The sequence below is a fragment of the Peromyscus leucopus genome, chromosome 16_21, assembly GCF_004664715.2.
Source record: "Peromyscus leucopus breed LL Stock chromosome 16_21, UCI_PerLeu_2.1, whole genome shotgun sequence".
Classification (NCBI taxonomy): domain Eukaryota; kingdom Metazoa; phylum Chordata; class Mammalia; order Rodentia; family Cricetidae; genus Peromyscus; species Peromyscus leucopus.
The window spans coordinates 10,991,953-11,019,230 of NC_051084.1; the positions used below are offsets into that span (position 1 = coordinate 10,991,953).

Consider the following 27,278-nt stretch of genomic DNA (forward strand, 5'->3'; position numbering starts at 1 on the left):
CTGGAGTCGACAGATGGCTTTTCCAGCTGAGAAGCCATGGACCCTTCTCCAGACAGCTGTTTGCTGTCTGTCTGCTCAGTGGTTGCCTGCACCTCTGGAATGCACATGCGTTTGCATGGGTCAGGTGTTTGTAGGGAATAGGTATTTAGGACGGACAGACAAACCCGCATCCCACTTTCAAGGCTGTGCTTTGGGGATGATCACAGCTGGGACCAAGAGCATTGAGCTTAGTTGTGGCCACATTCTGCTTTCCTATACCTCCTCAGGAGCCTAAGCCACAGCATGTCCAAGAGGCCGGAGTCAGCAGACCGCTGCCTCTGGATCCAGTCAGGCCTCCTAGGAAGAGCCCTGCCCTTGAAGGAGTCTGCACTGAGCTGCTGCTTCCCTCTCCCACCCTTGGGATTGGCAAGAGGGCTTCTCTCCGCTTGGGCAGTTCTGACCCCAGCACCCGGTCCTGTATGCATGTTTACTTTGCTGAGCCACCTTCTACACCCCAGCTTAGGGACACCCAGGACAGGCGAAGATGTGTGCGATGTAGAGAACCCCAGGGCATGGGGTCTGCACCACTCCCTGGCTAAGAAGCCTGGAGAGGCTGGCTCAGGCCAAAGCAGAGTCATTGTGCATTTTGAGTGGTCAGGATCACAGTGTACCAGGGTTCAGCTGTCACAAGAATCAAGGAGGAGATACCTGGACTCTGGCACCGGCAGCTTGAGGTGAGCACAGCCTTCAGCAGCAGGTCCCAAGCCAAGCGACGGCTGCTCAGAGGGACTAATTCTGCACAGGGTTCTCTCCTGAAGGGCAGGACCACAGCACTGGAGTCCAGTCCCATTTGGATACCCAAGGGCCCCTGGGCTGTCCACACTGGGGCTAGATACCCAAATCCCCAAAAGACAGGTCTCACAACTGCTTCACACCTCTGCCGACTACCAGAAGTCTGTCACACTAACCACTCTGGATTCTTTGAACAAAGGCCTGCTCTGTCTAGGATAGCCTGGCTTTCCCCTGTTTAACTCCCCATTCACTGTTGAGTAACTGCTGAGTGTCCCCTCTGGGCCCCTGGTCTCTGGACACCGTGCCTGTAGAGACCTATTGAGATGCAGGTGCCTCCGGCGTATTTCCGGGGTGATGTGTGGTTCCTGGATATCTGTGACTCTGTCCCTCCCCAGCTGCACTTGCAGTTGATCAGGTCCCCCCTTGGCTGTCCCTTGCTAAGTGTCCTGCTCTAGGTGAGCTTCTCCCCTGGCCCCGGGTTCTCGTCTAAGGAGCGTCAGGTGTAGTAGCCGTGTTCTCTCTTGGTGCTGAGCAGGAGACTGCGTCCTAAAGTAGCAAGCGGGGGTCACTTAACTGTGGGCCGCGTTGCCCCTTGGTCCCTTCCCCTGGCTGTCCTCGAAACTGCCAGCCCAAGTTACAGGCATGATTCTTCGGTGCCCTGTAAGAGGTTTCCTGCCCCCAAGCCTGAGGTGAAGCGGCCGTCTCCCCCTTAGCGGCTGCGGCTGCATCGCCAAGCATCAGTCTCAGGAAACCTGTCATCTCACTCTGGCTCCCCCTCAGCAGCAGCAGCAGCAGCAGCAGCAGCAGCTTCTGCTCCGATGTCCGATCCCTGATGTATTTTCCTGAGCATGGAAGGGGGAAGGGTGGGAGGGGAGGAAGGGGAGGGCCAGACATGAGAGTGAGCAAGGACTGTGGTGCCGGCAGCCGGCAGCCAGCAGTGTGGAGCCCCAGAGCCTTTAGACAAAGCATTCTGCTGCGGCTCCGTCAGCGTGCACATCCACCGGCAGCAGCCTGGACCACAGCTGCCCAGCCCTGGGATTACATGCAGGAATGAATCAGCAGCCGGGGCCACACAAGCTCATGAGCATTCAAGAGCCTGCTGCGTAGGTTCCTGGAGCCGACTTTCCATTCAAGGGCAAGTCTGGGAGCCCCCAGACTTGGCGTTTTGGAGTACTTCTACAGCCTGCGCCCAGAGACCACCCTGTCACCACCCATCATCTGTTCTGCGGAGGACAGGAGAGCAGTGGAGGCCGCCACAGTTGGTCAGCAGGGCCCCTAAGACAAGCAAATTGGCGTTGCCCTGCCTTGAAGGGCAGAGACCGCCAGAAATGGCAGGATGACTTTCACCGTGTGGAGGAGAGTCCCCGGGAGGTGATGTCTCTGTAGTTGGTTCTTCCTCCTCCTGCCTTGAACCTCTCTCTTCCTCCCCTTCTTTACACCCCCCCCCTTTCACCCATTCTTGCTACAAGAACTGAAGAAGTAAGGTGGGTGTGACAGCATCCGGAGCAGAACATCTAAGGGCTGCCGGGAACGGCTGGACTCTGTCCTCCTTGCTGCCACCGTCCCGTCCTGACTGCTGAGACAGTGAATAAGTACTCCCCTTGTCTGTGCCTCGGTAGAGATGGTGAGACCAGAGACCCCAGGAAGAAAGCTGTGTGCGTCCCTCGGCCAGAGAGCAGCGCGGTGTGAATAGACAAGCTGCCGGCTCCTGACGGACAAGTGCCGCCTCTTTCTTTTATCTGCTTGGGTTTTGTCTTCTTTGACCAAGAACTGAACAGCCCAACCGCTTTCCCCTAAGCAGGCAGGCGGGCAGGCAGGCGGGCGGGCGGGTCACGGGAACTGCCGCCGGAGACGGTGAGAATGAACACCACACTCCTGGGAGCCAACTCAAGCCGGGAAGGCAGCTCCTCGGGCAGTGCCTCAGCCCAGGAGGCGCCCAAGTCTGCTGGCCACTCAGCCCGGTAGAAGACCATGCCATTGACCCAGCAGAGCCACATCTCAGCCTGACCCCCACACTGCAACCCACCTGTCCCACTCAGCCCCCTGACTGTCCTGAGCTGGGAGCACATAGAGCTGGGGCCATGGTTTGCCTGTTCCGGGACTGCTGGGGGAAAACAAGTAAAAGTCCCCTCTCTCCCCTGCCGTGTTCCGGGCTGCTTGTATTGCATGTGCTGGGTCCCCGTGAACAGCTGCCGCGCTGCTTCCTTCCCGGAGCCCTCGCTGGGTGCCTGTGTCCCTCAGCTGCATGAAGACCCGCGCTCGCTCCTGACTGGTTTACGCTGCAAGGTCACAGAACCAGCCCCTCGTCACAGCCCCACAGCGGCTCCCGAAGTTGCATGGAGAGGAGCCGCCAGGCTGGTGGGCACTTAGGAGAGCTAGTGCCCCCCTCCAGTGCCTCTGGGGACAGACGTTCTGCCGTGCCTCTGTGTGGACGCTGATGAGAGGAGTGGACCCAGAGACCACTGGGGGTCGGCTCCCCCGACCCTAGGGCAGATGGTGCATGTGCAGCCTCGGCCCTGGTCCGGGACAGCGCGTACCGTGGGGTGTGAGTGGGCAGCAACCGCCCAAGTTAGCCTGTGTGCCGTGCCAGGCAGGCAGCTCGTCCTGCCCGCTCTCTCTCTCCTGTCCGTAGTCTGGCTGCGTTACGGTGATGACTATGATGTGGCAGTGCCATCTGTCTTCCTCTGAGTGCCGCTGCTACCGCCTTAATGGGTTGTCCCTTTTCAAGCGTCTGCCGATTCCTCTCTCGTCAGGTTCTCGGACGCTGGAGCAGAGCGTCGGGGAGTGGCTGGAGTCGATGGGCCTGCAGCAGTACGAGAGCAGGTTGCTGCTGAACGGCTTTGATGATGTCCGCTTCCTGGTGAGTGCTCGCAGGTCACTTCAGCGGCCAGCGCTGGTGCTGCTGGTGGGAAACTGGCCTCCCTGGCCGCACGGGCTCAGCTGGAGTCGGAAAGGGCATGTAATCCCGAACCCCAGGGAAGAGCTAGCAGAAGGAATGTGCTAGGAAGTCGGCTGAGTGCCCGATGCCAACTTTGCAGACATTCCTGGCCCCACTATCTCTGTCCCAGCTGCCGTTCAGGTGGAGCACTCTCAGAAGGACCCTTGACTCAGACCCTTGCCCCAGCCCTGCTTCTTAGGCTGGATGCTGGGGTGCTGTGTGTTGAGACATCTTGGCCGGCATGTGGAGCCAGTCCCCGGCAGCTTTGGCAGACAGGACAGCCAGGTACCCCATGGGGACTCCATGTCCCATCTCAGCTGGATAGCAGGAGTTTCCTTATTTTCAGACCTTTGCTGTCGTCACTGAAGCAAAGGTTCCTGTCTCACCCCTGCAAGTGAGATAGAGGCCAGGGCCCCAGACGGTCAGGGAAAGGCTCGGTGCCAGCTTGGTTGCTTTTCGGAGGTTCAGTCTGCACTCAGAATAAAGGGGTCAACGGAATGACCAGGGCCTCTCCTCTGCTCTCTGGGGAGTGGGACTCAGCTTAGCCTCCGGGCTTAGAAGCGAATGTCCCGCGTCATCTGCCTCCCAGAAGCCTTGCCCAGTGTGTCCTTCCTCGTGGGTCATTCAAGACAGTGCCTGAGCCGAGGCATGCACAGGAGCAGGCCTGTGACGTCACAGCAGTCGCTGTGTGACCTCCCAGCACCATGAGGCGTGTGCTGGCGTCTTCACCTGTTTCCCGCATGCCCAGTGTGGTGCAGAGGTCAAGTGTCTTTATCAGGGCCACACTGCTGGTGAGTGGCCAAATGAAAATGTGTGCTTGGCAGTTACAAGGCAAGAAGTCACTCTCTGAACACTGTCACCACCTCTCATTCTGGGGTGTGGCAGAACCATCTGTCTGCTGCACATCTTGGTAAGGGAGCAAACTTACCTGCCCTGTCCCTCCCATTTCCTGGGGGCTTCCAATGTCCCCTTGAAGCAGAGCGCTCTCACTGGTGCACACCTGCCCTGCGCCTCGTGTGAGACCCGGGTTTATAGAGCGGGCACAGGGGCCCAGCTGACGTCCGTCTCGGTGGATGGCTGGGTTTCCTCTGTCAGCACAGGGTTTGGTGTCTTCAGGGGCTTGTGGCTCCCAGGAAAGACCAATGGAGAGTGCCTTAACCAAGTCACCCCTGTCTCCTGGGAAGCCTGCAGCAAGCCGTCCTCTCCTCCCAGGTCCGGGCTGCTTTTTCAGGATTTCAAAGTCTCCAGTTTTAAAATAGCAGTTTGTTTTTCCTTTCTAAAACTGAAGCTAAATGTGTATGTTTATGGTTCCTGGGCTCTTACTTCTGACTCACCACGCTCTTTAATGAAGGAAGGACCGTGAACTAGGAAGGAGGTGGGTTCCGTCAGTGGGAAGGACAGCTGGTCCTGGCTGTGGGGTTTGTGGACTTGCCTTCTAAGTCCTCCCTTCCCCATGCTGCTGGTGGGTCAAACAAGAGTGGTCGAGATCTGCAGACACTCCCTCCCCCATGCCGGTCAGGAGCTGAGCCTGCGGATCATAGTACACATCTCTAAATTCAGTGTGGGAGCCTTTTAGTTTTCCAGCCCTTGAGCAACCCCGGGACTCCCTGGCCCTACCTGAGACCCAAACCAGAAAACAGCTAGATGGCCCTGAACCAGATAGATGCCCATGTAAGGTGCAGAGCCTATACCAGAAAGCCGCTCCATCCACCCTGGTTGGTTCCTCCAGGGCCTCTTTGGTCTGGAGCATCTGCAGAAGTCTCCACCCAGAGGTGAGCTGAGCACACCTGAGTTTAGTATGTTGCTTCAGGTGCCTGGAGTGGCCTGAGTGTCCAGCACAGCACCCTGGGTAATTGCATGTTAACTGCCAGGTGGGCTTAAGAATAAGTTTTAGCAGAGGCGTGTTCCCATTCCCGAAACACTCCCTAAGCACGTGGCCCTGGTGTAGCCCATCCAGTTTGGTTCACAGTAGACTGTGAATGTTTCACCTGGTTCTGAGATTCCCTGGAGATGTTTCTACCAGATGAAAACTAGCTCCAGTAACCCCAGGTCCAGATTTGTTGGGAACATCTGGACACATGTTCATAGTCAAGGTGCTACTGTGGAGTTCTGTGTCAGGGTACTTGTGAGCATTATGGAGCTCTGTGCATGGTAAGGCACATTCCAGGATGATCTGCCTTCACCATGCCAGATCATCTCTGCCCTGATGTTTTCAGTGACAGAGGACCCGGTGTTCTGGCTACTTTAATGCCCATATTTACATTGAGTCCCTATGCCTTCTGTCTGCTGCTCCCAGGTTCACCTTTGGGGCCACACAGAACACTTATGCCCTCTAGACAATTGAAGACTTCACGGTGGCCTCGAAGGTTCTGTATTGTCTGGGTTCGGTGCTGTTAATCCTGACTGTTCCCACAGTGATGATGATGGATTTGGGCTAGCAAACCTTGTAGCTTGAACTACTTCTTCCACACCCTCTTGACTGTAGGTAGAAAGAAAGGGTCAAGCCAAGGCCATGAGAGCTAGCATGAGCTCTTGTGCTGATGGGGCCTGATGAGGGGCCCAACCTTAGCACCAGGAAACCAGGCAAGGGAGTGTGGCTGCCTTTCCAGCCAGCAGCCACCACACCGCCTCATACCTTGCAGCCCATTCATCTTCACCACAGACCATGTCCACAGGAAATGGGCTTTCTTGGGAGTAAGGAGCAAATGCACTCAGTGAGTTCAGAAGGAGGTCATTGATGGCTGGCACACCTGTGCCTCCAAGCATGCTGGGCTACTCTCTGACAGTCTTGTGGAAGTGTTGATGGCGCATATGATGGTGGCCCTGAGGCCAGAGGGTTGTGACAGATGTGAAGACATATAGTGAAAGGATATCTGAGAGAGGGAAGTTTGCTCATATGGGGCTGTTGGGGCTGGGGGGGTGGCTCACAGGAATGCATGGCCCAAATGTTGCTCTGTGCTTGGGAGGTGTAAGGAGCGCCAGGATACACCTGTGCCCATCTCTGGTAGCTCTGTTTTCTCTTGGCGGCAGAATGGATTTTCTCTGTCTCCTGCTGCGGATGGAGGTGAAGCAGGACCAGCAGACCCTGTGTGGGTCGAAGGGACCTTGTGGTCCAGCTGCAGATAGGCAGTTCAGGAAGCAGTAGCATGGTGGAGCAACCCCCTGCTAAGGACTGAGTAGAGGCTCTAGATGCTATAGGGGCCACGTTTACCATGTTCTGCTGTACACATGACCCAGAGCAACATCACCCAGGATCACAGGTGGGACAGTGGAGGACCAGAGAGCTGAGAAGGTTGCAACAGAGACACCAGCTCCAAACTTGGACTGTGTTAACCAAGTCCAGAGAGGAAGAGCAGGTGATGGGCCAGAGACCGATAGCAAAGTTGGCTTGAGAGCAGGGCCTGGTGAGGCCGGAGGGTGAGCCGGAGCCAACCCCGGAGTCCTGAAGCCATGTGAGGTGCCCTGATGTCTCTGAGCCCTGTGTTGAGGGCCTTTGTCCTATGGCTCCCACCAGGCAGAAGCCATGAGTCCATGTCCACCGTGGCCGGCAGAGGGTGGTTGAAGGTGGTATCAGGACAGCCGGGAGGGGGGAGGGCTGAGTGGCTCCAAATAGCTCAGGAGCAGATGAATGGGAAGGAAGTTGCTTCTTATGCGCAGCTGGGAGGCCTCCAGCTCCCATCAAGTTCTTTCTCCGCTGGATTTCTGCTACAGGGGCCGCTGGGCTCCCACGGGGCTGTTTCTGTCTGTTTCTGAGGTTGTTGGGCTTCCTATTGGAGAAGGCTGACAAGTGTTTGACTTTTAGCACCCTTAAGCCAGGAGCCTTCTTTATTAGCCTCCGTCAGACCAAATCCCCAGGCTCCGAAAGTCCCCATCCTGTTCCCCAGGCTGCTCTCCTTCAGTCCCATAAGCTGCTCTGTTTGACCCATGGGCTGCAGTCTTGGATCTCCTGCCCTGGCCCCTGTGCCCCTCCCTTTCACCTCTGTCTGTTGCTGGTCTAAGGACCACAGCCACCTTGAGCAGAGCTGCCCAGAGCTGCGCAGCATCCGGCTTCCCCCCAAGCCTCCTGTCTCTGCACAGCACTTTGTGAGCCAACTGCTGGGCTGGGATTTTCTCCGTCCTGTTGACACTGGGCCGAAGCAGGAGGATTGGTGGAGATGAGGCACAGACAGGAGGGTTCTCAGAGAGGCCCGTGTCCTCCTTTCTGGGCTACATCAGTCTTGTCACTGAGAGTTAAACTCCTCAGGTGCCCCTTGATCAAGCTTGAGAGCCTTAGGGGTACTCTGGATCCAAGTTCTACCCGCTCACCCTCTAAAAGGTTGATGAGAGAATTGAAGAGAATCTGTCTTCTCTGTGCTCTGCAGCCTGGCCTGTGGTGGCGTGTGCTCATGACACCTGCATGGGAAGCCAGGTTGTGGTCACCATGATGTAGACAGGGAAAGCTCAGGAGAAAACTTACAGCTCTGCTTGGTGGCAAAGAGCTTAAGTGAAGACAATGTATTCTCTAGATCCTTCCCATCTCTAGATGTTGTTTTACCAATGTCCTTCATGGTCCCATGCATTCGCATAAGCTCCGAAGAGAGCATGCCATTACCACCACACCTGGAGAGCAGCTGTTGCTGCGTGGGGCTGGGGGCAGTTGGGTGGTGCATGCCTTCCCCTGGAGCGGAGCAGGCAGCAATGGCATCTGCAGGGATGAGCTGCTCTTGCCTGCCAGTGCCCGCAGACACACGTGGCTTTGAAACCAATCAACTCTCGAGTGACTGACTCAGGCTATACTATACTGCAGATGTGGGGACAAAACCAGCGCCTCTGCCGGATCAAAAGGACAGGGACATCAAGAACCTGCCTGGGAGAGCAGGGGGGGGGGGGAGCACCCACGGCCTGTGCCCCAGCACGTCCACAGTTCTCTCCTCAAGGGGGCAGCAGGATTGTGTGCACTATTGAAAGGTGGCTAAAGCCAGGCAGTGGTGGTGCGCGCCTTTAATCCCAGCACTCTGGAGGCAGAAACAGGTGCATTTCTGTGAGTTCCTGCTCAGCCCGATCTACATAGTGACCTCAGGCCAACCTCAGAAACATAGTAAGATCCTGTCTCAAAAACAACAACAAAAATTGACTCACTGGAGCAAAAAACAGAGAAGAGAAATGCCGGTGTCCCCTACACGGGGGTGGATAAACGAGTGGCCTTCACAGTTCTTTGTGCCCCCTTCACTTTCAAAATGTCCTGGGATAAACTGTGTACGTTTTCTACTAAGGAAAACATTTTCCTAATGTGGAGAAGGCAGGACTCAGTGAACACAAACCACACCCAGCCACAGAGGTGGCAGAGGGGAGGCGCTCCGCTCTGGTCTTTCTGTTAGGGCTCTCGAATGAGCGGGACACCCAATCCTGGGAACACAGCTCAGCCCACTGATGGGAGGGATGAGTAACCTGCTCCCGGGTGTCATTTACATCCTGCAGTCGACCCTGGCCCAAAGGCTGGAAAGCACTGCAACTATCTTGTGTCCAGGTTGGAGATCCTTCCCTTCTGCCCCCCTCTCCTGCCTAGAATGTTCCTTCCCACGGATGTTGCTCCTTACACCCCCAGGAGGGAGGGCCATCAGGGAGGTCACATTGTTGTAGTCCAGGACCTGATTGTCGGGTGCTGCCCATGTGGCACCTGCCAGAGCCCAGGACTGTGCCTCCTTTGGATTCAAGGAAATGGTGGAAGCCAGACTTCCTGCCTGCTGTGTGCAAGCGCTGGGGAGCTCCCTCCCCTCAGCTGGACTCCCCTGGAAACCCTAAGCCTGGAAAGCTCCGATCTTTCTTTCTTTCTGTCTGTCTTTCTGTCTTCTTTCTTTCTTTTTGTTTGTTTTTTGGTTTGTTGGGTTTTGTTTTGTTTCGAGACAGGGTTTCTCTGTGTAGTTTTGGTGCCTGTCCTGGATCTCACACTGTAGACTAGGCTGGCCTCGAACTCACAGAGATCCGCCTGGCTCTGCCTCCTTAAAGGCTTGTGCCACCACCACCACCACCCCACCCCATGCTCCGGTCTTTCTAAATGAGGTCTGCACTACCTCCTGTACCCACCCCTGCAGCCTCACCACAATCTGCCCCTCCACAGGCCTCTCAGCCTGGCTAGCAGGAGCAGGCTCACGGTCAAGAACTAGTTTACCTAGGCAAGTGGCCTGGCTGCCTTGGTCTCTGAAATGTGTCTTTTACCCCATTGTGAAGGCACGTGAGGGTTGCATGGCTCCCCACTAGGCTCAGCTGACATCAGGAGCACAGAGGGCCAAGACCTCCAGCATGGACAGACCGTGACTCGTGCTGATTTCAGTGACAACCTCATACTTGGTCTAATCCTGGTTCCTCTGCCCTCTGCCTGTCCAACCTTGCTTGCTGGGCCCTATTTCCCTGGGGAGCCCTCCATTACCTTCACCGAGCTCCCAGAACTCACTGGACCACCAGTTGTTACACTGTATTGTTTAGGGACTAAAGAGAAGAAAGTCTGAGTGTTCAGCACAGATAGTTCTATAAAATGCAGTCAGCCCTCTCTGTCCAACAGCAGTGGATCCAGCCATTGGTCAAGAGTGTCTGGTGTTACAATGCAAACACAAAACAACGCAGTAACAACTTGGGGGCATTGCATCCTGCTGGGCTTTGTAGGTAATCTAGAGATGGAAGCCGAGTCAAGGGAGGGCCGCCTGGGGCAACAAGATCCACTGATCATGCAAACATGTCTCCTTCCCAGGGCAGCTGACCTGCAGGCTCAGACGCCAAGGTCCCAGGGAGAGGAAGGGACACAGCAGGAACTGCTCTGGGAGCCGTGTGTCCATATTTCCCATCATACCCTTCATTTGTTCCACTCATCTTTCTCAGCTCTACAGCTCCTGACCCTGGACTAGGGTCTGATTCACATGGAACCTGCCTGGCATTAGAGCTGGTAGAAGGAGTACATGGATCTTCCAGCCAGTGGCTGTTGGGCCACGCGTCTGGAAGTTCGTGTTGGTTCAGCTCAGGTCCTTGCTTAGGCATCAGCAGAAGGACAGTCTGGGTGTGTGGCCTTACCCATCAGCAGACTCCAGAAGTGGTGGCGGCTGTGTGAGCTTTGCATGGTAGGCAGAGGGTACACTCTGCAGCCCAGAAGCCACAGAGCCTAGCACAGAGCTCTCAAGCCTAGGCTGCTGGTGTGCTCTGTGGGATATTTGTCCCACACCCAGTGCTGAGGAGGCAGAGGTGGGCCACCAGGTCATGGTCCTCATTCGCTGCCCCAAGCTATTTAACATGTCCAAGTGCAAAGCAGGAGTAGAAATACCCACCTTTCTAGATAGAATCCAGAAAGCAGCCCCGAAGGAGACCCACAGGCATAATTCCAGGTCCCGGGCAAAGCTGGCTAAAGAAACAGACAGCTTCTGCCTAGAAGGGAGGAAAGCTGACCCCAGGACGTCGCTATGCACAAAAGAAAGTGTCAGTACTAAAGAACAACCCGAGAGGGATCCCAAGCCGACATGCGAGATGCTCCACAGGGCCGATTGCTCTCAGGAGTGCTTCCACAAAGCCAACAAGGACACTGGAAGGAGCAGTCGGGGGACAGCTACCCAGAGCAACTGCAGACACAGTGTGGCGATGTCTGGGCGTGGGGTGACCTAGAAGCTGACCCAAGGCTCTGTGTGTGATGGGCAAGGGGTGTGTCCTGTAGCCAAGGAGAGGTAGCTGAACTGGCCTGCTCAGAGAAGAGGTCTCTTTCCTCCCTGGAGAGCACACACAAAGCCAAACAGGGAAAGAGAGAGACTGGGAGAGCGCTCCTGGAACCAAGGTTTGTGTGTGCAAAGCCTGAAGGACATGACGCAGGGACCCCTGCATGGATGCCCAAACAAAGTGAGAAGACAACAGCCTCGCTGCCGCTGCCGGGGACACAGAGCTCTCATTTTACTGAGAATGGTGTCCCTGGAACGGGGCCAAAGGTCAGCCATTGCACAATGCCTCTGACAGTGTAGGGAACCCAGCACTGATATGACAAACATCTGTTGGGTCTTAAATACGTGTACCCCTCAAGCAAGCAGTGCCCTCCTGCAGCCCCGGCCTAGCGGAGCCTGACGCCTAAGGATGCTAGTGGGACCATTTGCGAATAAGCTGGACCTAGGCATTCTTCCTCCAGGCACTGGGAGTGAGCGTGCCCCCACCCGGGACTCCATTGGCTTCAAAGAAAGGCACCTGCATAGGTGGTCTGTCCTGGCTAATTGGAAGCATTAAGGAGAGATTTCAGCCAGGCGCTGGTGGTGCACATGCCTTTAATCCCAGCACTCGGGAGGCAGAGGCAGACGGATCTCTGTGAGTTCGAGGTCAGCCTGGTCTACAGAGGGAGTTCCAGGACAGTTGACTCAAGAAGGGCAGGAAAACTCACGAATTTCTTTTTAAACTTTACTCAGAGCTGGAGGGTGGGTCAGTGAGCAGAGTGCTCGCCTGTCATGCACAAGGCTCTGGCCCCAGGCTCCAGCACCTGAAATCCTGGCGTGGGGTTGCACACCTATTAGCCCTTCACAGGGAGACGGAAGAAGAAAGATCAGAGTTCAGATGAGCTTTGACTCCATAAAATTTACACTCTCACAGCTGGATGTGGTGGCGCACGCCTTAAGTCCCAGCACTCGGGAGCAGAGGCAGGGCTGTCTCTGTGAGTTCGAGGCCAGCACTACACAGTGAGAGAAACCTGTCTCAAAAAACCAAAACAATATACCAACAGTTCTCATGGCTGTGTCAGTGGGACAACCTCATGGGCTACAGGTGTGGAGTCACACTGTTTGAGGTCAGCTCCAAGCTCTGCCACTAGATATGTAAGTTCTGGAAAGTTCTGATGGCCAGGTGCCTCTGTTTTCTCACCTTGCACGACCAAGATTAACAGAGGCGCTGGCATCATCGTGCTGCGAGGTTGGACAGAGCATGCAAAGCAGTACTTAGGAAGCAGGCACGTGGCCCGCCAGCTGTCCCCTGTCCCTGTCAGACTCAGGGCCGAGCAGGGCTGGCCCTGCAGCTGCTGCACCCCGACTGCTCCTCTGTAGGGGGTCAGTGAGAATATGCTGAGAAAGGCTTGGCTTGGGCCCCCCCCGCAGCAGGGAGCTCCGTCCGTTCAGGAGTTCTGACCCCCGTCTGTCAGCTTTGTCCACTCACGCTTAACCATGGCTGACAAAGGTGTGTCTGTGGGGACCGGAGTGCAGTCCTGGCCTGGCCTGGGCAGCTCCAGGCACTCTGGGGATGGGCGGTCCGGACAGGTTTGCTTACTGCTTATGCTGGCAGGCGGCCTTGATGGGACACCAGGCTTCAGTGTAGGAAGGACCTAACGTTTTCTTCTCTATCTCAGGGGTCTAATGTGATGGAAGAGCAAGACCTGAGGGAGATTGGCATCAGTGACCCACAGCACCGGCGGAAGCTGCTGCAGGCTGCACGCTCCCTGCCCAAGGTGACTCCTCCCAGGCCAGGGCCATCTTCTTGAATGCCTAGACCAGTGGTTCTCAACATGAGTTAACCCCTTGGGATCAAACGGTCCTTTCACAGGAGTCACATATCAAATATCCTGTATATCAGATATTTACACTACAGTTCACAACAGTAGCAAAAGAACAGCTATAAAGTAGCAACTAAATAATGTTACGGTTGGGGTGATCACAACACAGGAACTGTATTAAAGGGTCGCAGCATGAGGAAAGTTGAGAACCACTGATCTAGACAGAGAGCAGGAAAGGAGCCTGGCTCTGAGGCATGCAAATCTCATCCCATGTCTGCCCTCATAAGAGCCCAGGAGGGTACCGGGTCTTGGTTCCTTCCTTGTAAAGCCCACAGGCCCGTGGAGAGTAGCAGGACTTCAGGAGTCATAAGCACCTTGTCTGACTGACCCAGGGGGATTTGGCGTCCTCTTGGCTTAGAGCCTGGTCCCATAGGCTTGGCCTGTCACTAGAGCCCCCTTTGGGGTCTCTTTTGACTCATTAGAGCCCAGGCTAGTCCATCTTAACCCCAGAGAGGCCTGAGAAGAGCAGACATGAGAGGCAGCACTGGCCTCTCTAAGGTCACAGCCGCCACCCATTGACCGTTAGTACTGTAGCCGGTGTCCACCCCTTGACTGTTAGCGCCGTGGCCGGTGTCCACCCCTTGACTGTTAGTACTGTAGCCGGTGTCCACCCCTTGACTGTTAGCGCCGTGGCCGGTGTCCACCCCTTGACTGTTAGCGCCGTGGCCGGTGTCCACCCCTTGACTGTTAGTGCTGTGGCTGGTGTCCACCCCTTGACTGTTAGCTCCATGGCCAGTGTTCCATTGATCCTTTCACCCACCCCGAGTTCAGGAAGTGACTGCTTCATAAGCACACACTATATCCTTGTCCTCACAAGCTTGTGACCTCTTAGAGCTTACAGAGAAGCATTCTGTCACCCCCTCTTCTCCATCTTGCCACACCTACTGGCCCCTCTTCCCCAGATCCAGCAGCCTCTGCCTCTCAGGGTTGTGATGGACTGTGCCAGGGGAGGGGCTCGGGTAGGCCCGGGTCCCCAGGTTCTTGCTCTGTGACTCAGCGATGCCCTCCTGCCTCCTCCCACTGCAGGTGAAGGCCCTGGGCTGTGACGGGGCCAGCCCCCCGTCAGTGCCCTCCTGGCTGGACTCCCTGGGGCTGCAGGACTACGTCCACTCCTTCCTGTCCAGCGGCTACAGCTCCATCGACACTGTGAAGAACCTCTGGGAGCTGGAGCTTGTCAACGTGAGTGCGTCGTGGGAGGCTAGGGCCGGGGGGCCGAGGACCCAGCGCCACTCACCGCCCCTCTGCTTCCCCGCCAGGTCCTGAAGGTCCACCTGCTGGGCCACCGGAAGCGCATCATCGCCTCTCTTGCAGAAAGGCCCTATGAGGAGCCACCCCAGAAGCCCCCAAGGTTTTCCCAGCTAAGAGTGAGTTCAAGGAGGGGAAAGGTCCCCAAGTGCTTTTTGTGTTGGTAACAACATGGCTCGGGGTAGCAGACAGCAGCCCTGCCCTCTCCTGCTGGACTCACGCACAGGAGAGTGGCTTCTGTCCTTTGCAAGTGTGACGGCCTCCTGTCTGTATCCCAGGATGCTGAGGTGGCTGCTCATGAAGGACCACTCTCACTGCAGAGAGGGGCTAATGGAGCAGCTCCAGGCTGGGACCACGTCTAGGGCTTAGGCTCAGCTCCGAACCTAGTTACCGAGGAGACCCTTCCAGTGCCTCAGTGTGTCCGAGTCGGTGCTGGGAATCCCCGACCAGACAGACCGTGGGCCTCCCCGGTGCCTGCCTCGGAGCCACAGGTCCTGGGGCAGAGTAGAGTCCCGCACCTTAAAACCTCGGAGCTGAGGCTACTCAGACAGGCAGGCCTGGCGAACAGCTTAGAGCTGCTGGTCGGGAGAGGCTCTTCCACTGTGCTGGGCCTCACGTGGCTCTGTGCTGGGCAGCAACCTCAGAAGCTGCTGCTTTCCTCCATGATGACGCTGGAGCAGGCCAGGCAGGGCCGGAGCACACGTGGCTCCGCTCTCAGGGCTGTGGAGCCCACGTTTCCTCTGGAACACCCGCTGCTCTGAGGCTCTTCCTGAGAAAGGGCTCGGGGTGGCGTGTGGCAGACGATTTCACTGTTACAAATGTGAACATGGCTTCTGCCCTCGCTCCCGTTCCTCTGCAGCACAGGCTTATGGGGACCTCTGTAGGGTGGGGTTCTGGGGGCTCCTGGACCTCTGGGAGATTTGGTCCTTCCTTGGACCGGGCAAGGCCTAGTTGCCTCTGTCCACCGCTTTTGGCCACTTGTGCGCCTCCTTGCTGTTCACCCCTCAGCTGCGTACACACCCTCCCTAGGTAGCCTCAGGACAGCCGACACCTTCAGCCTGGGAATCTCACCAGTTTCTTGCCCAACAGTGCCAGGATTTAATCTCCCAGACATCGTCCCCACTGAGCCAGAACGATTCCTGTACAGGGCGGTCGGCAGACCTGCTGCTGCCCTCGGCTGATACAAGCAGGAGGCGTCACGACAGCCCGTACGACCCCGGGGCCACCTCTCGGGCAGAGCGCTTCCGAGTGCAGGTGAGCAGGGGCGTCAGCTGCAGGGGCTGCCTGTCGGCTGCCATCACCATCGGGGGCAGCGCTGCCTGCCTCCTTCACCCCTGCCCAGGGCTAGGTGAAGCCCTCGACCTCCAGGAGCTTTGAGGAGAGCCACCGTCCAAGACCTCCACTTCCTCCCATCTTTAGATCTGGGGCTCTCCTGTGGCGTGGTCTTCCTGCAGGCCCTTGCTCATCCCCGTGGCCATCCCATGCCCTCACCCCTCTTGGTCCCCAGAACTTCCTTCTGTACTGAAAGCTCCTTGCCCTCCTGTCCCTCCGCCCTGCAGAGCCATGGCCCAGGTCACGATGTGCTCTCCTGCGGCTCTTAGACTTGCGGGCACAGCTACATGTTTTCATGCTTCACCACAGCAAGGCTGGTGCAGGCTTGCATTCCGGGCTCAGCCTTAGAGCCCTTACCCTCTTATTCATATGTCCAGTGCTTGCCTCGCTGTCCTCCTGCCTTGCCAGGCCCTGGCTCTGCCCCTTGCTGCAAGTAGCCTTCTGGACCCCAGACTGGCAGGTGTCCCTTCCCCTCTGGGAAAGCTGATGCCTCACTGCCACCTGCTCTGACACCCTGCACACACTCCAGGTCACTAGCTGTCTCCCTGTCCCCTCCACATTCCCTCTCCTTCCCACAGCACAGCTGAGAATTTTACAGACTTGAAGAACACTGCCCAGTGTTCAGTCCTCTGTGGAGACTGCACATGGTGGAAGCAGAAGCCTGTGCCTCCATCCCCACATTGACTCTCCTCAGCTGTGGTGGCCTCCTACCACGCAGTTGCCAGCGAGGGTCCATTTAAAAAGGCATCCTTTGCCCAGGAGCTGAGGAAGCCAAGGACTCAGTTGCACAGCTTTAGCCTTGTTCTTGTGTCTCCCACACACGGTGCTGTGCATGCTCCTGTCTCGGCGCCACAGCTCTTCTGGCTGCACTTGTCCCGGAGCGCGTCCCTTGGCCCCAGTGCTGCTCAGGTGCCTGTTTGTCCACTGCACCTGACCCTGCCCTTGCTGAGGTCACGGGCTTCCCCACTCTTGGGTGTGCTAGAGCCAGACAGTGAGTGTGTGAGCTCTCTGGAGCAGGTGAACAGTGTCCGGCCGTGTGTGTTCTGCAGGAGGAGCCCGGTGAGACCAAGCTGACCCTCCGTCCACCCAGCCTGGCTGCTCCCTGTGCTCCTGTACAGAGCTGGCAGCACCAGCCGGAAAAACTCATCTTTGAATCCTGTGGTTATGAGGCCAATGTGAGTCACTCCCCCCCTTCTGAGATGGCCACCGCCCTCCCTTCCTTCCCGGGCCTCTTCAGGCCCTCAGACTGTTGACAAGGCTGGACCCAGGACCTACAGGCCAACCTCTGCTGTGCTAAGGGGAGGGACACTAGCCCGAGAATAAGACAGGGAAGGGGCAGGAGAAGAGCGTGTTGGGAAAGGTGACCCTCTAGCAGCAGGGGGGTCCCACATTGGCTCGGTCAACCTATGCGACAGCACAGATGTTCCTAAACCCATCCCCTGCCCATCCCCACAGTATCTGGGCTCTATGCTGATCAAAGATCTTCGAGGGACAGAATCTACACAAGATGCCTGTGCCAAAATGCGGGTAAGGAGTTAGAGAGACAGACAGCTCAGCAGTTAAGAGCACTGTCTGCCCTTCCCAAGGACCCAGGTTCAATTCCCAGGGCCCACATGGCAGCTCACAACTGTCTGTAACTCCAGTTCCAGGAGAATCCAATGCCCTCTTCTTGCCTCCATGGGCATCAGGCAGGCATGTGGTGTGCTGGCATGTACACAGGCAAAACAACCGTATACACGACATGAAAATGGAAAGGGAAAAATGTGGGGAGGTGGGAGGTGCCGCCTAGAATAGCAAGTGGGAATGCCAGTCACAACTACCCAGGCCATGCCATGGAGGGCTGGGGAGGGCTGTAAAATCAGAGAAGGCACTCTCAGCTCACCCCATCTTTCTTACAGAAATCTACCGAGCACATGAAGAAGGTCCCCACCATCATCCTGTCCATCACATACAAAGGGGTCAAGTTCATTGACGCTTCCAACAAGGTACGCTCTGGTGAGGACTGCTGGCAGGTGTTAGACTCTGTCCCTGGGACCAGACACCTGAGAGGAAACAGCCTAGGGTTCAGATGGGCTGGTCCGGGGTCACCCTCCTCCATGTTTCTGGGCCTGTGATGTGGCAGTGCACCAGCCGGGGGAGGGCACACACATGGTAGAGGCTGCTCACCTCCTGGTGCTCAAGAAGCAGAGACAGGAAAGGCCAGGGACAAGCCTCGAGCCTCGAGAACCTCCCAAAATAGCACTTACCAGCCAAGACCAGCCTTCAATACATGATCCTTTTGGGGGACACCTCATTTCTTAACTATAATATTCTGCCCCTGGCCCCAAATGGCTCATGACCATCTAATAATACAGATGCATCTAGTCCACGTCCAAGCGTCCTCCAAGTCCTTACACTTCTAGCACTTTTCACAAGTACAAGTTCAAAGTCTCCTCAGAGATTCAAAGCAATTTTTTTTTTTTTGACGGTGTCTTACTCTGTAGTCTTGGCTGTCCTGGAACTCACTGTAAAGGCCAGGCTGGCCTAGAAATCTGCCTGCCTCTGCCTCCCAAGTCCTGGGATTAAAAGCATGTTCCACCATGCCCAGCTTCAAAGCAAACTGTTAACTGTGGGCCCCTATAAAAATCAGAGACCAGGGGCTGGAAAGATGGCTCAAAGGTTAAGAGCATTGACTGCTCTTCCAGAGGACCCGGGTTCAGTTCCCAGCACCTACATGGCAGCTCACAACTGTCTGTAACTCCAGTTCCAGGCGACTTGATACCCATGGCAAAAAACACTAATGCACATAAAATAAAAAATGTAAGAAATCAGAAACCAGGGCTGGAGAGATGCTAAGTGGGTAAGAGCATTGACTACTCTCCCAGAGGTCCCAGGTTCAATTTTAATATCCACATGGTGGCACAAAACCATTTGTAATTCCACTTCTAGGGAAATCTGATACCCTCTTCTGGCCTCCACAAGCATCCGGCACACATGTGGTACACAGACATACATGCAGGCAAAACTCCATACACATAAAATAAGTATTTTATAAATAAAGTTTTGAAATAGTAAAAATCAGAAAACAAATTACATGCTCACAAGGTAACAAATAGCACAGAATAAAAATTTTCCCACTAAAAGGGAGAAATTAATAGCAAAGAAAGATCAGACCAAAGCAAACAGAGCCCAGCAAAGTCAACGATGCCCATGGCGCCATGTCTGGCATCTGGGCATATGGTGTGGTACTGTGAGGCCTTGGGAAGCCCTGCTGTTTCGGCCCTTACCTCTCTTTAGTCTCAGCTGGCTCTGGTCACTGCTCCCAGCTGTTCTCTGGAAACATCACATTCCTGGTACCGTCAGTCTCTCTACTGCTCTCCCTTTACAGCTTCTCAAACTCCCCACACACACCCTGACCCCAGGCCTTCCTTTGAAATTGGAGTGCAAGCCTCTAGGACACTGTAACTTCTGCATTCTTCATGCCAGCAAAACTAGCATCACATAGGTGATGCCAGGGTCTGCCATCCACTAACGAAGAGGCTGGGCCCTTAGACCATGGCTGTGGCGTGTAGGCAGAAGTTTCTGTCCCACCAGCAGCTCCCAAATAAACACACAGGGGCTTAATATTAATTATAAATGCTTGGCCAATTGCCTAGGCTTGTTACTAGCTAACTCTGAGATTTAAATTAACCCCTATTTCTTATCTATGCTTTGTCATGTGGTTGGTACCTTTTCTCAGTGCAACATGCCTATCTTGCTTCTCTCAGACTCCTCCAACTCTGCCCTTTTTCCTCCCAGCATTCTCAGTTTGGCTCTCCCGCCTAACCTTATCCTGTTCAGTTGTTGGCCAGTCAGCTTCTTTATTAAACCAATCACTGTGACATATATTCACACAGTGTAAAGGAATATTCCACAGGGTTGAGCATGGTCTAATGAATTCCAGGGAAACACCTTTCTAGGTGGCCCTGCACAGGCAGAGCACTCTACAAGAGTTCTCTTCCATGGTCTTGAGTTTGTTGGGGCAGGCTCTGCCCACTGCCCAGCTGTCTCCAGAGTCATTTTCCTATCACTCTAATGCAAATATTTGACTCCTTTTTATGCTGCTGCTCTCTTCAGAAACCATTTTGTCCTTGGGCCAGCTTCATCAGGTTTTTCTGACCAAACTTCATGTTTTTCACACCTTTCTGCCTTGGTTGTTGTTCCTGGTTCTCCCTGTAAGCCTGACTGGAACAGCCAGGAGCCGTAGTCCCCCCCAGTGCATCCCTGCGACCTCCTCCCCTGGGCTCACCAGCTGTCTGTCACCTTCAGTCCGGGGCAGGGACAGAACGCAGCCAAGTTCTTCATCACAGTGTAACGCGAGTCCCCCGGAGATACTTCTCCCACCAGACCTCATGAGCACAGTAGCTCCCACTCCGTCTGTCCCACACTTCCAGATTCCTCCACAGACATCTCCGCAGGCAGGTTAGGCACTGCGGTGGCCTCACTTCCATGTCACCTTTTCACGGCCGTGACCGGCAGAGCACAGAGGGTTTGTGCCTCATGGTTTCAGAAGTGGAAGCTTGCTCATGGTGGACAGGAAACAGTGAGGGGCCCAGGCAGGTGTAACTTTCCACAGCATGTTCTCACTAATCCACTTCCTGTGCCCGCCTCTTAGTTTCCAGCACCTTCTAGAACATTGCCAAAGGCTGGGGAACAAGTGTCCAGTACATGAGTCTTTGAAGCACTTCCTGTCCAAAGGGCAGCAGTGGGCAGAGCCACCTCACTGTCAGGTTCCCGGGACTCTTCCTTCCGGTTTGCTGGTCCTTGTCCTGGAATCCAGTTCGTCTCAGCTGTAGTGACAGTTGCTTCTCTCGTCCTCAGCCTGGCCTTGGTGGTTCCTTCAGTGAACCACCGACTGCTCCGGGATCCACCTCCTCAGAGCGCTCTCTGCCCTCCTGTAGGGATAGGTGGAGCATGCACTGGGAACCTTTCACTGCCTGTTGGCCATGGTCAGGAGTGAGGAAAGCGGGGGGAGGGTGTGGAGTTCCAGGCTAGTAGAAGGCTAGGGCGGCAATCCTAGAGGCATGCCCGGGGACTGTGAGTTCCAGAACACATTTTTCCTGGCAGAATGTCATTGCTGAGCATGAGATCCGGAACATTTCTTGCGCTGCACAGGACCCGGAGGACCTGTGTACATTTGCCTACATTACCAAGGACCTGCAGACCGGTCACCACTACTGCCACGTTTTCAGCACCGTGGACGTGGTGAGTGTCCCCGTGACAGCAGCAGGCTCTGTCCGAGAAGGCAGAAGTGACCGTGGCCATGGAGGGCCTATCATCGATGGGCACTGGTGCTGGCCTAGCCCTAGCCGGCAGGGGGCTGGCTATGAATGAAGCCGGCGGCATGCAGTGCAGTCTTTCTCACAGCCGTGAGCGGCAGCTCAGAGAGAAGCACCCTAGGCCCGGCTGTCAGTGACACCTTGGTTTTGTAGCTACACGTTTCCTGGGATGGACAGGTCCTTGGTCAGCCCGCTGCCCCAGCTCCCCCAGCTGCTGGTAGCAGTACACTCTGATCTTGATTCTCCTTCCTTTCTCCTGCTCACCCCGCAGGAAGTCTCCTGCGTCCAGCTCTCTGCCCAGTTTTACCTCTGGTAGCTCGGTGACCTAGAAATGTTCCCTGTTCCCCTTCTGGGCTGTACTGAAGATGACGTGGTGTTAGCTCCTCACCTGTGCTCATGGAGGCACACCTGCTCCTAACCCACCACTGCTGCATAGCGCACAGTCCAGTGGACCACGGGGTGTCTAGGCCCGTGGGGTTGAGGGCACACTCTACACTTATGCACCTCCGGTCACTGGCGCTCCACCTTGGGAAGAGACCATGGCTAGCTGGCAAGCCAGAGAAGCCTTGGAGAGGACATGTCCCTGAGATGCTAGGGATGGGCTGCAGGTGTCTCCTCTTGGGATGTGAATGGTTTAGCTGGTTTGGCAGTCACCTAGTGTTTGAAGCCTAAGGAAACTAAATGTGCTAAAATGCCTCACTTGAAACCACTTTGAAACAAATTTAGTGGGGGTTGTTTTTTCAAGACAGGGTTTCTCTGTCTATCTCTGGCCGTCCTGGAACTCACTCTGTAGACCAGACTGGCCTCGAACTCACAGAGATCCACCTGCCTCTGCCTCCTGAGATTAAAGTCCCTGCCTCTGGGTACTAGGATTGAAGGGGTGTCACCACTGCCGGGCTTAAATTTGTGTTTTCAAAAAGAGAGAGTTTCCCACTCCCTGTGAGGAGTGTGGGGTCTGCAGGAATCTGCGCTGCTCAGCGGGCACACTCTGCTTCTTCCCAGAACCTCACCTATGAGATCATCCTGACCCTGGGGCAGGCATTTGAGGTAGCCTATCAGCTGGCCCTCCAGGCCCAGAAGTCCAGGACCATGGGGGCCTCTGCAGCTGCGATGATTGAGACAAAATCTTCCAAACCGGTGCCTAAGCCTCGGGTCGGCGTGAGGAAGTCTGCGGTATGTGCCCTCCCCCACCCACAAGGCACCCCAGGGCCCGGGTGGAGCTGGGCACACCGAATGTCTTCTCACTGCTTGCCAGTTGCCCCAGGAGAGCAGCCCTGTCCTTTGGCTCCCTCCCTGCAGCCCTGGGATCCTCGGGCAGGAGAGGGCAGCTGTCTTCCCCTGTCAGGCCCAGCCCAGGGCAAGATGGTCCTGGGGCTGCCGTGCATGGCTGCGGCCAGCCCCGTGACCCCCGCCGTCTGTCTGCTTTGCTCTGCGCCCCAGGTGCCGACGCCCCCCGACACTGGCTGTTGTCACTGTCACACCTGCACCACCCACCGTCCTTCCTACCTTCCGCTGCCGTCTGTTAGTCCTGGAGTCAAGGTCTTTCCGCCTCCCGCCCGCCCGCTCTGTGTGTCAGGCTCTGCGGTGCCCGTGAGCTGTCTGTCTCCTGTCCCGGCGGCCTCGTGCTCTGCCTGTGTGACACTCTTTCCCTCCCTGTGTGCTCTGCCCTGTGTCTCTGCCCTGTGTCGTCGTTGTCGTCTTCTGCAAAGGCCTGGAGGAGTGCAGTGCCCGTCCTCAGGCTGAGCTCTCTGCCCACTAGAGGGGCCCAAGGGCTGGGGCTGCTGAGCGTTCGTCCCCTTCCTGCCCACGCGACTGGAGCTCCGAGTGTGAACTCCAGGGGGGCAAGGATCCTCTGAGTAGTCCCCAAGAGTTCCTGGAGGTGTCCACCCTTCACCTTCAAGGAGGGGCAGGTGTGCTGGGTCCTGCTTGGCGAGGCCACTCTGAGTCCTAACGCTGTCTCCTTGTTTGGCAGCTGGAACCGCCTGATTCGGACCAGGAGGCCCCATCCCACGCTAGTGTTTCCTGGATTGTGGACCCAAAGCCAGACTCTAAGAGGAGCCTCAGCACCAAGTATGAGACCACTATCTTCTAAAGCCACCCTGTCTCCACCACCCCACTGTGCCTTTACCACCCGACCCTTCTGCTGTCTCAACTCTCCTAACAGCTGCGCCACCAGGCCCCACCTCCGTGGGCCCTGCTCTCGCGGCAGCAGCTCAGACACTGTCCACACACAGCTCCTGCTCACACCACCCAACACTGTGAATCCTCCCCTGGGCTGAGGACAGCTGGGGGGTGACTGGCCTTTGAAGGGGGCACCAGAGGGGCTCTGAGGCCCCCAAAGTCTGCAACAGGCACTGTGAGGCGAGGGGCGGGGGTAGCTTCTAGCGGGACCCCAGTAGCCCCCTCCGAGGTTGCTCTCCTCTCCTGTCCTCTCCTGGGTCACAGCTGGATGCCAAAAGCTACCAGTTTTCACCTTTCCTGAGCCCCCACCACTGTGACTACCCGGTGCCAGGATGTCCTGCACACAGCCGCCCGCCCTCAGGTGCTGCTTCCTCACCTGGTCAGGCCCCGTGAAGTGGCTTCACCAGGGACAGACTTTCTGTAAGGGCCAAGGTTGGTACCAGCCATGCCCTGGCACATCCAAACAGTGGGCTCCTGAGGGACCTGTGTGTGCCTGGCCCCCTTCTGTGCTGTGGGCCTGGTTCCGGAGTCCAGCTCACCGAGGTGCGCCCTGCACACAAGTGCGCCTTCTTCCTTCTCCAAGTGGAGCTGCCCGCGCACAGGGCGGAGACCGAGCAGCTTCTCTGGTGTCTGGCAACATTCTCACCCTCCCTACGGTGGTGGGGACCTGAGGCAGCCGTCATCCAGCCGTCCCCAGCAGCTAGCATCACGGAGCTGGGTCTTGGAGACAGCCCCGCATGTCCTGGCGTGGGAAGACCAGTCTAGATGGCAGGACACAGAAGATCTGGTGGCTGTGGCCGTCCAGCCAGCAGTGTAGTACAGTGCAAGAGGGGCAGTCAGCACCCGAGCTGTCCGGCAGGGCCGGCCCACCTCGCGGCCTGCCTCTCCGTGTGCCTTCCTGAGCAGATGGGCCAGGAGCAGCGTGGGCTGTAGGCTGTGGAGGGCGCGCAGGGGAGGCAGGGACCTTTTGTTCTGCTCTGTCCTTCCTGTTTCCTCCACTTTGCGCAGGCTCTTTGGTTAACTCTTTCCTCCCCCGTTGTTTGCTTCTGCCAAGCTGAGCCACTGAGGAGCCAGCCACACTGTGCTGCGGAAACGCGGAGGTGGGGGGCACAGGTTCCTGTGCCCCGGTGCCCCGGTGCCCCTGTGCCCCAGCGCCGCGGAGAGCCTCACCTGCAGCGCTGAAGACCCAGGCCCAGCCCCGCCGCAGGATCTCCTCTCCGCTGCTTGGCCTGGGCCTGCCACCACCTGCAGGACAAACCCAGCCATGGAGGCAGAGACGACACCAGGCATCTAGCCGAGGGGACCATAACTTTGGGTGGCCCAGGAGTGGCCTGTCCAGGACATGTGTTTTTCATAGGAAAAAGCAATCTTTTTTATAAAATTTTAACACTTGGCTCCAGCTTCTGGGTGAAGCTGCCAGTCAAGAAGACAGAGGAAGACCAGCAGAAGCCTCGCCTGGACAGCCCCTGCCTTCAGGATGGGGTCTCGGCCTGGCAGTGGCTTGGCCGGAGTTGAGACTTCAGTCTTTGGTCCCCAGCTGCTTTAGAGCTGGGCCGATGGCACTTGGGCCAGAGCAGAAGTTTCTGGGGTCCCAAATGGGGATGAGCAAGTAGTTTCTGGTGTGGGGAACTCCTTGGTACTCCCCTGTGCACGTTAGCACTGCCCGAGGCAGCTGTCCATGTTGCTGACAGGCTGCGGCAGCCAGGTCAGAAGGGAGAAGGGACTTGGTTTGGAGCATTAATGGGAATGTCCGCTAAGACTGCGGCTGGCCAGCTGGGGACTTGTCTGTCCAACCTCACGCTAGTGCTTTTTGACTGTTGAATCCTCTGTGCTGGACACATCTGTTCCAGATGTGGAAAAGGCTAGGTCAGGTGTACTTGCCCACTATGGTCTTAAGGACAGGCTGGTGCTCCTTAACCTCTTCTGCAGCTTGCTTTGCTTTTTAAAGTGACTTGGGTGGTGGTCCTCCTCCTGGGCTTAAGGAACAATGAGGAGCAGAGTGCTAGGCGAAAGGGACCAAGTCAGGCCGGCGCTCCCCAGGGTTTCTGGAGGAGAGAGCAAAACGGAAGAGATGCACTGAGCCCATGGGGACAGTAGCAGGCTTCAGGCTTTCCTGGCAGCTTTTCCTGGGGACAGTGGGCCAGGCTTGAACGGTCTGTGAACTGCAGTCCTGGGCGTGTGTGTGGAGTGCTCCTGGGCACCTTCACCTTGTGGCTGGTCAGTGGGAAGCAGGGTTGACCTCTGCTAGACCTGGGGCTTGCTGTCTGCTGTGTGCTGAGGTACAGCTCCTCTCTGGGAGGAAGCTAGTGCTCCCCCACTGCCCGGTACTGGCGGAAGTACTTCCTTTCCCTGCCTCGCGCTCTCAGCCCTCGAAAGCTCCCCTTGGTTCCTGGACCGGTTGTGCTGAACCCCTCCCTGCTCCCAGTGGTGAGCTGGTGAGCTCAGTGGTGGGTGCAAAGCCTGGGGACACTGTAGACACTACGAGAAGTTCAAGCTGCGTTTTGTTCTAAAACCACAGGCAGGCACTTCTTCCCTTGACGCTGCTACGTCTTATTTATTCAGGGTGTTTCTACCAGAAAGTCTTCGGCTTGGCTGCTCTGGGTCTCGTTTCAAGATTGGTTTGGGGACATTCAAGAAATTCCTCTTCTTCTCCTCGGGGCGGGTCTCTCCCTTCAGGACAGGTGCCAAGTGGAAGGGTCATGTCCTCTGACAAAACCAAGGCTGTGCCTGGCTGGGAAGGAGCCGTTCCGATGAGGGTGGTAAAATGTGCCCGGTGTCCTCAGCGCCGTGGCCGCAGGCTGCCCTGAGCAGGAGGCCCCGACCAGCAGGCTCTGCATCCCAACGGGGTACTCTGGGCTCTGCCCCTGAGGTTGCCCCTTAGGAAGTTCTCGAGAAGCCTCGGGTTTGAGCACTCGGAAGGCATGGCTGCAATCGTCAAGATGATTCACAGTCAGCTCGTGAGGTGCCTGGGCCTATACTGCAGGTCACGGGAGTTGTTGCTCATGGCGGACGGTGGGACTGGACTATAAGAAAATGTTATTTAATCTTTGTTTCCGTATTTTGATACTTGAATGACTTCCCTTTTGTTTTCCTGTACATAAAATTGTTAATCTGTCTGATTTTTGAATTATAAACACCTTGTGGTACCAAACGTAACCAACCTGTGCAGCAGCATAGACTGACCTCACTACAGCGTGTGCATACCCTGGTCTTCCAGCTCAGTTGTAATTGTCGTGGCTGTACAGCTTAGGACAGACTGAGCTAATAAAGGAGAGCCTGGAAACCAGCCTTAGCTTGGGAGTCTCTGAATCCGAAAGCTTCTCTTCTGGGGTTGTGTGTGGACACAGGCTAGATGCCACTGCAGGTCAGGGACACGTGTCCTCTGCTTGGCATGGATAACGGTTTGGAATTCTGACTCGTGGTCTTCGGCAGGTAGATGCCAAGGTAGCCCTAACAGTCAACCCTGTCTGAAGCAGGATCCTAGGGACAGGACTGAACAGAGAAGGGATGCAGGCCACAAATGAGCCGCCTTGGGCCAGGCTCACCCACAGATGTCCACTGAGGGTCTCTCTAAAGCTGAAAGAACCGCTCCACCCCAGCTGCCTGGCTGGGCCACAGGTTAGTGCTGGACAAGCCCAAAGCCTCTGTCGCAGGGTCTGGCTGTGAAAAGCCCTTTCAAGCATGCTGTAAAACTCTGGATTCATTTTCATGTGCTCAGCTGTATATAAAGCCAAACATCTCTGCATAGCAGAGCACAATCATTCATAAAAAGGAACAACTGGAATTAATGTTTGTACCACATGAAACAAAGGATGGCTTGATAATAGTTGTCACAAGTAACAGAGAACATCTGCTTCCCTTTTCTAGTACAATTTAAACCAGGGATAAATTAACAATGGAGACACCCACTGGACAGGAAAAAAAGGCAAGCAAAGCCTTCTAGATGAGCACCAGGGAAGAGGCAGCCTCAAAAGGAAGACAG

At 56.1% G+C, this 27,278-nt stretch overlaps 1 protein-coding gene across 7 annotated transcripts in view; it reads left to right on the forward strand.

The window, feature by feature from the left end:
* Anks1a (ankyrin repeat and sterile alpha motif domain containing 1A) overlaps positions 1-26,582 on the forward strand; it is a 161,432-nt gene extending 134,850 nt beyond the window's left edge. For 3 of the 7 annotated variants that reach the window (XM_028888430.2, XM_028888433.2, XM_028888438.1), the window contains 12 exons: positions 3,525-3,631; positions 13,038-13,136; positions 14,268-14,420; positions 14,498-14,605; positions 15,576-15,740; positions 16,868-16,993; positions 17,274-17,345; positions 17,717-17,803; positions 20,904-21,041; positions 22,118-22,288; positions 22,556-22,654; positions 23,088-26,582. In XM_028888430.2, coding sequence (XP_028744263.1) covers positions 3,525-3,631; positions 13,038-13,136; positions 14,268-14,420; positions 14,498-14,605; positions 15,576-15,740; positions 16,868-16,993; positions 17,274-17,345; positions 17,717-17,803; positions 20,904-21,041; positions 22,118-22,288; positions 22,556-22,654; positions 23,088-23,207 — 1,445 coding nt within the window. In that variant the 3' untranslated portion in view covers positions 23,208-26,582. The remainder of the gene's footprint in view (positions 1-3,524; positions 3,632-13,037; positions 13,137-14,267; positions 14,421-14,497; positions 14,606-15,575; positions 15,741-16,867; positions 16,994-17,273; positions 17,346-17,716; positions 17,804-20,903; positions 21,042-22,117; positions 22,289-22,555; positions 22,655-23,087) is intronic. The other 4 variants (XM_028888435.1, XM_028888436.2, XM_028888431.2 and 1 more) reach the window with 3 other exon arrangements.
* Positions 26,583-27,278: the final 696 nt, after the last annotated feature.